We start from the raw sequence: 14,485 nt of genomic DNA, 5'->3' as shown, positions 1-14,485 counted from the left end.
ATTTGTCCAGAAGGTCCCATTGAAATGTCCTCGCATGGAACCTGCCGAAGGGGATGGCCTCGTAGGCCGCCACCATTTTTCCCAGAACTCGAGTGCATTGATGAACTGACACCCTTTTCGGTTTTAGCAGGTCTCTGACCATGTTCTGGATGTCCTATGCTTTTTCCAACGGGAGAAAAACTTTCATTTGTTCCATATCCAGTATCATACCTAGGAACGTTAGTCGAGTTGTCGGAATCAACTGTGACTTCGGTAGATTCAGAATCCAACCGTGTTGCTGGAGCACTCTCAGAGAGAGCGTTACACTGCTCAGCAATTTCTCTCTTGATCTCGCCTTTATCAGGAGATCGTCCATGTATGGGATAATTGTGACTCCATGCTTGCGCAGGACCACCATCATTTCCGCCATTATCTTGGTGAAAATCCTTGGGGCCGTGGAAAGCCCAAACGGCAACGTCTGAAATTGGTAATGACAATCCTGTACAGCGAATCTCAGGTACTCCTGATGGGAGGGATATATGGGGACATGAAGGTACGCATCCTTTATGTCCAGTGACACCATAAACTCCCCCTCCTACATACTGGCTGTAATCGCCCTGAGCGATTCCATCTTGAATTTGAATCTTTTCATGTACAGGTTTAGGGATTTTAGATTCAAAATGGGTCTTACCGAACCGTCCGGTTTCGGGACCACAAAGAGGGTTGAGTAGTAGCCTCTTCCCTGCTGGTTCAAGGGAACCCTGATAATTACTTGCTGTAGACACAGCGTTTGAATTGCAGCTAACACTACATTCCGATCTGGTGTAGAAGCTGGTAATGCCGACTTGAAAAATCGGCGCGGGGGCACCTCCTCGAATTCCAGTTTGTAACCCTGGGAAACTATTTCCAACACCCAAGGATTCAGGTCTGAGCTGACCCAGGCCTGGCTGAAAAGTCGAAGACGTGCCCCCACCGGTGCGGAGTCCCGCAGGGGAGCCCCAGTGTCATGCCGAGGATTTTGTAGTAGCCGGGGCTCTTTTCCCTCTAGCCTTACCTCTGGCAAGGAAGGAGGACCCCCGACCTCTTCTGGACTTTTGCGTCCGAAAGGACTGCATCTGATACGGTGGTATTTTCTTTTGCTGTTGGGGAATAAATGGTAAAAAATTTGATTTACCTGCGGTAGCTGTGGAAACCAGGTCCGTCAACCCATCCCCAAACAATACGTCTCCCTTATAGGGTAGGACTTCCATATGCTTTTTTGAATCCGCATCACCCGTCCATTGGCGAGTCCATAAGGATCGTCTCGCTGAGATAGACATGGCATTGGCTCTGGAAGCCAGCAATCCAATATCCCTTTGAGCATCTCTCATAAATAAGACTGCATCTTTAATATGGGCTAGAATTACCAATACAGTATCTCTATCCATGGTACCAAATTCAGCCGTTAGATCATCTGTCCATGCTGAAATTGCACTACATACCCATGCCGACGCAATTGTCGGTCTTAGCACAGCTCCAGTATGCTAATAAATAGACTGTAAAGTAGTCTCCTGCCTGCGATCCGCAGGATCCTTGAGGGTCGCTGTGTCTGGAGACGGTAGCGCCACTTTCTTGGACAGGCGCGTTAAGGCCTTGTCCACAGTGGGAGGTGATTCCCAACGCACTCTGTCCTGTTTAGGGAAGGGGTATGCCATATAAATTCTTCTGGGGATCTGCGGTCTCTTTTCCGGAGTCTCCCAAGCCTTTTCAAAGAACTCATTTAGTTCATGAGATGTGGGAAAATTTATAATCTGTTTCTTTCCCTTAAACATGTGTACCCTCGTGTCTGGAACAGAGGGTTCATCAGCAATATGCAACACATCCCTTATTGCCACAATCATACACTGAATGCTTTTTGTCACCATAGGGTGCAATTTTACTTCATCATAGTCGACACAGGAATCAGAGTCCGTGTCGGTAGTAGTGTCCACAATTTGTGCCAAGGGACGTTTTTGAGACCCCAACTCCAATCCGAGGATTGACCCCCTGATGCCTCCCCTGATTTAGCCTTATCAAGCCTCTTATGTAAAGAAGCCACACTTGCATTCAACATATGCAACATGTCCATTCCTGAGTCGGCACAACCGACGGGGACACACCACTCATTTGCTCCACCTCCTCCTTGGAGAAGCCTTCCGCCTCAGACATGTCGACACGCACGTACTGACACCCCACACACACAGGGATATACCTATAAGGGGACAAAACCCCAACCAGGCCCTTTGGAGAGACAGAGAGAGAGTATGCCAGCACACACCCAGCGCTCAAATAACACTGGAAAAACAAAATGACCAGATAGCGCTTTTTTATATACTATCCAAATTCCCACTCACTGCGTTACCAATGTGCCCCCCCTCCTCTTTTTCCAGCCTGTGAAGTGTTCAGCAGGGGCAAGACCGGGGAGCCAGCGTTCTCATGAAGCTTCTGTGGAGAAAATGGCGCTGGTTAGTGCTGAGGATCAAGCTCCGCCCCCCCAACGGCGGGCTTCGGTCCCAGTGCAATTGTAATAAAATGGCGGGGGATCTGTGATTTACTGCCTCTGCAGCCTAATCATACTCTATTGTGCCCAAAATTGAGGATTATTGCTGCCCCGGGCGCCCCCCCCCCCCCCCCCCCCTGCACCCATCAGTGCTGCCTCTGTGTGTTGTGTCTGGGAGCAATGGCGCGCAGCGTACCGCTGCACGCCTTACCTCACGAAGATCTAAAGTCTTCTGCCGCCTGAGATGTCTTCTATCTTCTCATACTCACCCGGCTTCTATCTTCCGGCATCTGTGAGGAGGACGGCGGCGCGGCTCCGGGACGAACCCCAGGGTGAGACCTGTGTTCCGACTCCCTCTGGAGCTAATGGTGTCCAGTAGCCTAAGAAGCAGAGCCTATCAGTTAAGTAGGTCTGCTTCTCTCCCCTCAGTCCCACGATGCAGGGAGCCTGTTGCCAACAGGTCTCCCTGAAAATAAAAAACCTAACAAAATTCTTTTTCTACAGAAAACTCAGGAGACCTCTCTGCAGTGTACCCTTTCTCCTCTGGGCACAGAATCTAACTGAGGTCTGGAGGAGGGGCATAGAGGGAGGAGCCAGTGCACACCCATAGGGAAAAGTTCTTTTTAGGTACCCATGTCTCCTGCGGAGCCCGTCTATACCCCATGGTCCTTACGGAGTCCCCAGCATCCTCTAGGACGTAAGAGAAATATACAATAATGAGATCTTTCTTGCATAAAAACACTCAGATGGATTTTTTTATAGCGCTACCAACACTTTTTTTTTCTCTTTTCCAAAATACAGACTTCGTCTTTATGACATAGGACCTAATTCATGTTTGTATCAATGGACATGTGCATGCAACGGAGAGATTATCAGCCGGCTGCGCATGTGCTGCAATCACACTATGCATGCATCAAGGTGCCACTACGATCCCGCTTGCAATAAGGATTTCATAAGATTGACAGGAAGTGACTTGTTTGGAGGTGTTAACGGGTGGTTGTAAAAACACAGGCGTGTCACTGGCATTTTCAGGGCATGTATCTGCCGTCAGCTGCGGGTTCGTACATGCAAAAACATGTCACCTGTGTCGCTACTGCCGTGTCCAGTCTGCGTAGACACAGGCCAGCCTGTAGACCTGATGTTCCTCATTTTTGATTATAGGATGTGATTGTGTGTGCAATTACGAATTAATTTGCGATGGCTCCGGGGGGCATCTCTTTTATTTCTGGGTGGACACTTCACTTGCTAATATCAGCAGTTGCGAAGTCGAGAAAGTCGCACATAGGGTGGCCAACCCTGGGCCATTTTTTCAATCCCGGGAATCGGGATTGCAAAATGATCAATCCCGAGATTGGCCGCTTTTCAATGTGTGAGGTCCGGCGGCCAGTGCAGGGCGGCGGTGAGGTCTGGCAGCTGGGCGGGCAGTACAGGGCAGCTGTGAGATCCGGTTGCTTGGAGGGCTGCGCAGCGTGACCTCTGACTTCATGTAACACTGCACAGTGCGCCCAGTCGGAGCGAGGGGGAGCCGGGCAGCGTCTGAGCCTCCTGAGGAGGCTCAACGCTGCCCGGCATAGAAAATACTAAAGTGGTGGCCAATCCCGAAATCCCTGGGATTGGAAGCTCCAATCCAGGGATTGAATCCTGGACAATTTTAGGCCGGAATCCCGGGATTGGCCACCCTAGTAGCACATGCTACAGCATGTGCATACAAACATGAATTAGGCCCACTGTACACAGAAGTTTGCTGGCCAATATTTTTGTCACTTCTTTGACAAAGAAACATATATAAAATCCATATAAGACTGGCTTTATAAATCATTCATAATACAGCAGTGATCCATTACATGTCAATTGAGTAATGTCTTTTATGACATGCAGAAGTGTAATCCTCAGTTGAGGTCCTATTGATTATAACAATTATAAGTGCATCTGCCTTTGTTTGCTTTATGAATTAATGGTAATATACAAAACCAAATTAAAATCAAGAACATTATAGTTGGGATGTTTTTTGTGTATCGAGTGACTGTTCTGTAACCTTTAGCAACTGCAAGCATGGCATCACATGAATTTTGCGATTGGTAAAAAAAAAAAATAGGGCATGAAAATATTTTTAATATATTCAGTATTTTAGCAGGGTACGATGCTAAAATGATCTTAATACTGGAGGTTCTAAGTTGGTTATTCATTGAACTACAGTAGCTATTAGCAATTGTTAACGGCCATTAACTTGAAAGGCTGCTATGAATTGCTTACAGATTGTGCAGTTCAGTGAATAACCCCCTTAGGTGTTGGAAAGGTTTCTATACACTTTAGATTGTTATTACTACAGCTGGGTTGGGGGAATGTACAGTGTTTATATCTTATGTTATGTAATCTCATAAAGAAGCAAATATCTATATATAAGCCTCTCTCAAGGAAACGTAACCACATCAATATGTAGCTTTGTTTGAACATAAAAATAGTATAATGGAACATACATTACAACATTTGTTTGCAATAACTAACGATGTGTAATAAAGTAAAGTTGCCAAAGTTGTTTCTAGGGAGACTGTTGAATCTAATAATATTGCAATAACTTTTTTGCAGAACGTGGAACACACAATCCCAATCTTGACAAGATTACAGAATTTGATACTTCCATTATTTTGCTTATTTTATATACCCCTCTTCAATAAAAGTCAATTTATAAAGCCCAGAGGGTCCACATGATTGGTAACAAATGCATTTCATGTGCACAATAAGGAGTTTTATTTTATATTTGTTAAAAAAAAAAAAAAAAACATTCCGAGTGACAAAAATTCCGAGGATACAGTATTCTTTAAAACTCAGGACTGTTTAATCAATCTGTCCCCTAAACGCTATTACAAATACAATATTTGAAGAGACAACATCTATATAATAAACTGAACAGCTGATAAAAATGATCTCCATGTTGCCATTTACTGACAGTTGGTATGAACAGTGACCCCTCCCACCAGTGTCAGTGATGTTACTTTCAGAGTTTCCAGCATATCATGTATTTAGAGCCTTCAAACACTTCTGTTATTTGCCATACTTACCCATCACATACCACTTTACGATGAAAACACAGACACTCCGGAAAATCAACAGAACTGGGAGGGGTCAGAGGTCATACAAACTGCCATTACTTGCCAACATAACAATTTTTATCAACAGTCAATTTTATTATATAGACATAATACATTTACTCTTTGTTACTGGTGTATAGTTTTGTTTACTATCTTACATGGGCAGGTATACATTACCATTTTTAGTATTAGTGTGATTGCAGACATGGGGGGTCATTCAGACCCTGCCGCTAATGCGGCTCGCATCGCAGTTTGACGATTTCCTCAAACTGGGCATGTGCAGCGGGCGCATTGTGGCTGTGTAGACTTACAAATTGTGACAGCATCCCCGATGGATGCAAACGCAATGTGATTGACAGAGGCAGGCATTGTGGGGGTGGAGTTATGGCATTGCGGGGGTGGTGCTGGGAAAACGGGGGCAGTCCGACAGCATTTTTGGGGCGGCTGCGTGATGTCACATGCAGCCGCTACGATTAAAAAAATGGCAGCTGACCGCCTGACCACACGGCAGGAACCTTAGGGACGCATCGGGAGGAGGCCTCAAACATGCTGTGCGGCCCCCAGCATGTGCAGAGATGAGCGCAGATCTGGCTGTGTATGCAGCCATCTGCATTCATCTCTGCACAACCCCCATGTTCCTGTTGATAATGTATGTCTATGACCTACAAGCCTAGGTGTTGGCAATGTCTAAACGGTCCCAGCAAATTGACAATTAGAATGTGACAGATTACTGTTTGCAGCACCACTTTTCCAATGTGCCAGCTTTCATAAACATTCCTTTAAAATCTTGAAAGTGGAATGTCAGTAGGAGCGCTCTGATTGGTCAGAGTGTGTGAGTAGCTGTACTCTGACCAGGCAGAGCACTCCCATACTTTCCTATTGTAAAACGCCATAATCCTGCCGGAAAACAAACTCGCTGCTTAGTAAATATACACCAAGATGTTCAAAAGGAACACACTGGGTCTGATGGAAAGTTTTATTTGTTATCTATTCCTTTCTTTTTCTTATTTTACAGCAGTGGCCAAAGCAGGCACTTATACCAACCATCAGACCCGTAGATCTGTCAGATTTTTCCATAAATATAGATGGTATCTGTTATAGCTTCATTAGTGTGGCCATACAATTATAATTTAGGTCTTATTGCACTAATTTTGCAGTCAATTAGGTTTTAAACGGCCTAATTGCCCATCAAAATTGATGAGGGTAAGGGCACCAAAACATTTTGACACTGACATGTAATATTTTAATTGTATATTTGTGAATATTAATATGTATTTTCCTATTATACAACCTTGTCCAGTATATCACATAGGTAGACCTTTAAATACATTTAAATACTTCTCATACAGTAGCATTCAAGATAGTATAGATACTTAGGTACATTTTAAAACTCAGAAATGTTTACAATAGAATACTGTACTCTGTGTTATTCATTAGGATCTACCTATAAATAATGACTATACTGTAGAGTAGTATGACTGATACCAGTGGCTTTATGTAAGCAAGCTTAGAAATCACAGATAAGTGCTTTTGACCTAAATCTTCTAGCGCCTCGATCTGACATATAACCTCACAGCTGTGAAATTGTGTTTGAGATTTAGCAGTTTGAATCTGCCAACTGACCCAGCCATAAAGCAACTAGAGATAAGGATTTAAGGTATGATATGACACAATTAGACATTAGCCTTCTGTTTGTTTCAACACATTTTGCTTTTAGATTAGCCTAACATTTGCGTTTGATTTGTTTAGTTATTTTACAAGCTTGTTTACTCGACATTTAAACGTGCGTTTTACATAATGCTTCCTACAAACAACACTGCTATAAACACGAAGATTGTTTACTTTATTTTAGTTTTTTTTTTATTCTACTATGGAAACGCTAATAGACGATTCTTCTGTTAAACCCTGCTAGACATGTGGAGATAAAGGATGGTTTAACAGCAAAAACTAATCACATATAAAAATAGCTGTTTAGAAGCAGCACACCTAAGGATTTCTTTAATCAAACGTTTGTTACCTGCCAAAAAGACCATGATCTCTTCAAAATGCAATGTGGATTAAAGTATTATCTGTCGCAAGCAGAGAACCAACCTTGGAGTGGAAGTCGGAAATGTGCTCATCATAATTTTCATGTCTCTGGATACAAAAGCCAGCCGCCTCTGCTAGATTGCAAAACTGGTTTAAAGTGTTCCCTCTTGGTGGAGCAAATACCAGAGCTTTCCCCTGGAAAAAAAAAAAAAAAAGAGAATGAAAATAAAGTACAAGCAGTTTCAAAAAATTAGCATGTTCCGGTCCAAACGTTGGTATAAAGTCTTTATATCCCTTTCACACTGAGTGGATAACCTGAGTTATTGCCAGGGCAAGCAGGGCCGGTTCAGGGGCTTTTTGTGCCCCGGGCGGCAATAGGGGCGTGGCTTCATACAGGGGGCGTGGTCAGTTACGCCCCCTGTACAGTAGTAGCGCCGCTGAAATGATGTGCGGTGCGTAATGACGTCATCACGCACCGCACATCATTACAGTAAAGGTCCTCTCCACGAAGGGAAACTAGACGCATAGCGTCTAGTTTCCCTTCACAGCGGGCAGCGGCAGAGGACAGAGCGGGCAGCGGGGGGCACAGCAGCAGCGGATCTTGCCATGGTGCGGCGCCCTCCGGATGGCGCTGGCGCCCTCCGGAAGGCGGGGCCCCAGGCAAAAGTCCTGCTTGCCCGTGGCAAGATCCGCTACTGCCAGCAAGACCCGGGTCCGGGCTCGGTGTGAAAGGGTTGACCTGTGTCGTGCAACCCAGGTCTGACCTTGGTCCGTTATCCAGGTCGCTACCAGGGTTATTTCTGGGTCTGACCTGGGTCGGCTGCGGTTTTTCTTCCCAGGTCGCGCTAAAAGTCTGCTGATTGCCTGTGTTTTCTGAAGGCCCTCCTATGGGAAGTAACACAGTTCAGACACGGGTGCAGTGTGAATGGGGCTGACCCGGGAATAACCCTTGTCCAACATGTGGTGAAAAAGGGGTTTACACAGGTTAAACTGTGTTCAGTACCACGGGTCGGAGCTGGGTCAGACCTGGGATTAAGGTGTAAAAGTGGAGTTACCGTTCAAGTTGTTAAAGTGTGACCAGTGTATCTTTTTTCTGCCGAGACTCATATTTAAGGATGCGCAGTACCAGCACCATTTTTCGGATAGCATTTTAAATTGTTAAAACTAGGTCCAAAAACAGGTAGAAATCCGTAAATCATTTTATAAAAAAGTTAAATAAGAATCAGAAAACTTGTCCAGAGTGTGAGGCTACAATTATTCTTGCCAACTAGTTATACACCAGTGCCTTTTTTCTGAGTATTGGTACACTTTTTTCATAGAAAAAACACACTGAGTGTAACTTTGACCTACAAGCAGGGGAGACAATAATTTTGTGAGCAATACTGTACTTACTGTATTATAAAACAACCCATAAAGAACTAGTTTATAAACTTTCGCAAACCTCCACTCTGGGACTCCCTAAGGGTGGGTACACACTAGAACAGTATCAGGACGATTTGGCATAATGGAGCGACAAATCGTCTACATCTTCTAGTGTGTACACACAATTGTGCGCTGCCGCGGTTGCATGTGACATCATCTGTTCGGCTGTGCTGCATGGTCAATCAGACAATATCGTATGCTCGGCCGTTCAGTGTTATGAAGGATGGAACAAGGTATTGTTCCATCACTCATAACATAGTGCAGTGTGTGCGGCCAATCTCGCATAGACCGGGTCGAAGTGATGACTGGCCGTCGTTCTGGTGTGTAGCAGCCCTACGTGAAGCTCTCTGAAGTCAGATGCAGAAGGGATTGAATGATAAGAGTTGAGTCAAGCCAATGATGCTGTGTAATCACAAAGCGGTGGGCAAACTGTGTTGACAGCAATAGTGTCATTAATTTGGGTTCTGCCCACCACTTCTCTGTCTGACCCATCTTCAGAAAGATTACCAGACTATTTCAGGACTTGGGGAGACCATTTAGAATTTCTGAAGCCTTCCAGGCCTTTTGGGACTAGTAACATCAATGACAATTCAGTAAGAATCTTTGACATCACTGTGCCTCTGTAATGTCCCTGGAACGTAGTGAATCGAAACAGTACATTCACATTGGCTGCTTCCACTGAGTGTGGGCATCCCAGAAAAAAAGGTACATTGAAAAATCCTAATAGGTAATTATATAAAAATAGATCCTAATATCTTTGCATATACAGTAGTTCTTGACACAAAAAAAGGTAATACGAATATGAACGTTTTATCACCTACCTGTGCTCATTCGTTTAACCCACTGTGATTGATAAATATGAATATTTCAACAACAATAAAATATTTAAGGCCTGATTATGATTCATGCGAAAAAGTGTCTGTAACTGTGGGAAGCAGCAGAATCCAGATTTAGGGGGACATTTACTAAGCAGTGATAAGAGCGGAGAAGTCAGCCGGAGGAGAAGTTGCCCCATCAACCAATCAGCAGCTCTGTATAATTTTATAGTATGCAAATTATAGATGTTACTTCAGTGCTGATTGGTTGCCATGGGCACTTCTCCAGTGGCTCACTTCTCTGCTCTTAGCACTGCTTAGTAAATGCCCCCCTTACTACCTTATGCTAATGTGACTATGCGTATGGCAAATAGTAGTAACCATACGGCTTCATGACAGAAGCCGCACTGCACTGACCCCCTGCTAGGTGTAAGAGATGCGTGAGAAACAGAGTTCCCTTCTCCATACGTATGCCTCAGAATCACACGGAACGTTAGCTACATGCCAACACTCCCATGAGATGTATCTCTGTGTGTGACTGCAATATTTCCACCCTGAAGCGGCCGCTTCACACAAGAAGAGCCCTATCTGATCCCAAAGATAACCACAAATGCGCAACTTCTTTTCTGTTGACGAACAATTTGTTAACACTCGGTATTTGCAGCCATACATGAAGCCCCGTCTGACTTAGACTCACACACTTAATGTCAAGGGTATGCTAGATCCCAAATTTAATATGATCAAAAAGCGTGAATGCTAGACTAATGTGATTACTTATATCAACAGCTGAGAATAATGGTCACAATTAGTAACACACGTTGATAGACTTTTCCATTGATGGGTATATTGATAACCTGTAATTATTGCAGATATCAGAAGACGCCCACTACTACACACAGGCTGCCACAAGCTACCGATAAAGAGTACCCATGGGGCACTCACTGTTGGGGCACCATAATTTCCTATATGTGCCTCATGAAATGGAGAGATTGGGATGGTATTGTATCACTGTCAGAGCAGATCACTTTGTTCCAGGTTCTCCTGTGCACTTAGATGTTGTGAAAAATCTTCTGCCCTCCACTTTGTTATACTAGGAGTAGGTTATACTTAGCTGTTCGATGCCGTGTGGGAGGAATTATACATTAATTAATCCCCCGTCTCAGCGCCACTGGGAGGATGGGAGCTAAAGGTCATTGGCAAACAGAAGAGCACATGTAGGATGGCACACATAGCCATGAGGTGTATGAGTATGTAGAACTGTGGAAACATATCTTATATTATATCCTGATAGAGGCAGGTAGCAGGTGCACTGACTGGCAGGGAGAAGCTGAAGTAGTAAAACAATTAGCAAGGAAAACCAAACTGGTAGCCACGTTCAGGATGGACTGAAGTTAAGTCAAATTGCTTAATGGAAGGCTGTTCAAATGGCTATCCAGATGATGGGTTAAAAGTTAATAGGTGGACAGTCAATAGGTTGACCGCATATGGTCAACATGCATTAGGTCGACAGGTAGAAAAGGTCAATATGTAAATGGTCAACTGTGGTTAATGTCAACAGGTTCAATTGGTTGACAAATTATTTTTTCAACTTTTTCATACTTTACCATCCACGTGGACTACGATTGGGAATAGTAACCTGCGCCGAGGGCAGCCAGGCACCTTGCCTAAAGAGAGTGGCGAGTGAAACGAGCCTTTGAGGGTACACGTTTTCACTCATTTGGCTTTTACATGGTTCAACATACAAAATTACACCCAAAAATGAAATATAACCTGCGTCGACCATTTCCATGTCGACCTTTTCTACCTGTCGCTTTTTTTAGGCGTCTACCTTTTACCTGATGACCAATTGACCCTGACTGTTGACCTAATTCTGGTCGACCTAATGATCCACACCCGATTTAGTGGTATCAAATAGTGACATAAAGTATCAACACAAACTGTCATATCACTGTATGACCCATTCCGAGAACCACTCTGAAATGTGTTGCCAGGAAGATGACTGTCTTTTTAATGTATAACTTCTGTATCATAACCAAACCAATCAGCTTCTAACTGCCAATTTATAGACTGAGTTTGAACAACGACAATTAATAGCTTATTGGTTGGTACTTCCTCTCTCCACTTTATCTCTCTCCAAGCTTTGATAAATCTGCCCCTACTGTAGAACTGATCATAATAGATTAAGCGCTGCTATGGTTTTGTTATAACATAAAACCAAATAGACTTACGGAAATTAAATAAAAAAGCCTTGGAGTGGGCAAATCTTGTTGAAGTTGAACTGTCCTAATTCTGTGAGTATGCAGCCTGGCTCGATTAGCTGATTCAGCAGCTATGAGCCACACCTGAGACTGCCCTACTGCTGCTCATTCCCTTCTGAGCTGGATCAAGTCAGAATTGTATGTGTTTTTTTCCAAGTCTGGTCTCCTGTGCCTAATATTATTATATTTGTTCATGTATATTCACCCTGTAAGTTCTATCTTGCTAAGTTTCATATATGCAAGATTGTACCTGTTCATTTGGAGTCATTCTGCCTGGGAAGGACCTACTGCACATTACAGTTTTCTGTTCATCGGCTCCAGTTTCCAAAAAAACGCACATCTACAATTCATTACCCTGACATACGGGGGGATGCCCAGCACAGGGCAAGTCCGCCGCGCATGCCGGTTCCAGCTTCCGCGCGTGCGCACACTTAACAGGGCTTCAGCATGCGAATGCCACCACAGCAGCGTTCCATGCTGAGTTAGGCCCTGTATCCTATGTGTGACAATAAACCTGACTTGATCACTTATGCTGTTGTGATATTATATCTTTCTGGTAAATACACACATACAAGTGAATACCTGGTGAACTGTGATAAAACAAAAGTAGCAAGTTTACCGGATGGCCATTTATTGCTGCTGATTTTATGTTCACCACAACTCTGGAGCCTGCTAGAAAATGCCATTGAACACATTGTGCCAATCAGGCGGTTTTGTAAAAACAGAGAATGCAGCCACCCACCTGAACCTAAAGTATGCTGAATAATGAGGCTTGAGTCCATGTTTCTCTACTGCGTCACATAAATCATATTACCAACCTCTGCAACGTTCCAAGTACATTAGAAGACATTCTGACAAATAGAGAGTGAAAAATACAACTATCTTGGTAGAACATTTATTCCATAGGCAAACGCAAGGGGGGTTCTGGTTACCCGGAAACCCCCCTCTGCCTGGGCAGCGGCTCAAATTATGACCACAAAAGCAATAGTACATAATACGTGTACTAAAGCTGCTGCCACAACATGCAGTTTAAGGGACAGAGCAGAGCTGCTGCTCATGGCCACTGTAGAAACAACTTCTACCAAGTTTAAGTGTGTGTGGATTTGAGCGCACAATCCGTGCACTGTGTTGCCTTATAGGTAATTGTCTGCACTTAGTATAATATTAGGGCAATGGATATTGTCTGAATCAAAATATAATTCATTATAAATAGGCGATGTTACCATAGTGGACAGTATACTGGATATATATAGTAAGGAATAGATATGAAATAAGTTTGAATGTATGAGGTAATGTTTAGCTGATTTAAGAGATTAGGTTTGTGTATGTGTTTATATAGATATACTGTATATTTGTGTTTTACAGCAAGATGGTAAAAAATAGTGTAGGGAACAGGTTTATTCTGCTCTAGTCATAAATAAGGCCAGAGAGGTTACAGTAAGATCAAGAGTCATTGTAGAGAAAAGGTATTAGGCCATAAATGATAATAGGTATGTGACAGAGCTCTGTTGGTCATTGGAATTCACAGGTGTGCTTACAGTAGATCAGAATCTACTGGTTTGTCTATTGTCCAGTGAAGGTTAAAAGCTAGGGAGTATAAATTAACTACTATGAAAAGAGATCACATCCATTGATAAAACATTGTGTAACCGACCCCAGGAAAACTTGTCAATACAACAGAACTTTGGATGAAAAGACATTCCAGATTTTACAATACTATACTTGCTTAAGGCAGTGTGGACACCACACTTTTATGACACCATGCCTCCGTGAACAGGACACGACAGCCCAGTTCAATGTTTGTTTTATTACACCTTGGAATCTGACAAACCTATAATTACCTATTCCATTGGAAACTATGAGAATATGATAGTTTGAATTGGTAAAATATGAGATAAAAGGACCAGACTTGTAGTTAGGAGTTAGAAGGAAGAGGGAGAGGGAGAAGAAGAAGGAGAAGGAAGGAAGTCAGTCAGGAGGAGAAGTCATGGAGAACATGCAGAAGGAATGATTCTTGGGATGGCAATCTTTAACTTGCAAGTATACATTTTATGTTAGCAATTGAAACTGTTTGTGAAACTTATGTCATGTTGTTTTATGTTATGTAACGAAGGAAGCATATATAATTATAATTAGTATATATATCACTACTGTGTATATCTTATTCTGTACGATTTGATCTGCCTGTAAATAAAGAATCATATAAAAAGAGCGGTAATATTCAAGCTTGAACTCTCTTTAAGGAATCTTAACTTCATAATTTCATGTCATATGTATATATAAGGACTGCATATATTTATCAGCCCATTAATTTGTAAGCCTGACATAATATATTTGCAGATATATATGATAATGCATATTAATTGAAATATATCC

The 14,485-nt window shown here is 43.1% G+C and overlaps 1 protein-coding gene across 1 annotated transcript in view; it reads right to left on the bottom strand.

Moving 5' to 3' along the window:
- The window catches only part of CAMKMT (calmodulin-lysine N-methyltransferase), a 984,732-nt gene that overhangs the window by 57,155 nt on the left and 913,092 nt on the right, over positions 1-14,485 (bottom strand). The window contains exon 10 of the mRNA XM_063918373.1: positions 7,678-7,809. Within this exon, the coding sequence (XP_063774443.1) occupies positions 7,678-7,809 (132 nt within the window). The remainder of the gene's footprint in view (positions 1-7,677; positions 7,810-14,485) is intronic.

The sequence above is a fragment of the Pseudophryne corroboree genome, chromosome 4, assembly GCF_028390025.1.
Source record: "Pseudophryne corroboree isolate aPseCor3 chromosome 4, aPseCor3.hap2, whole genome shotgun sequence".
In the NCBI taxonomy this organism is placed as follows: Eukaryota; Metazoa; Chordata; class Amphibia; order Anura; family Myobatrachidae; genus Pseudophryne; species Pseudophryne corroboree.
Note: the sequence above shows the minus strand (reverse complement) of the source record. Positions and strands in the feature narration are given on the sequence as shown.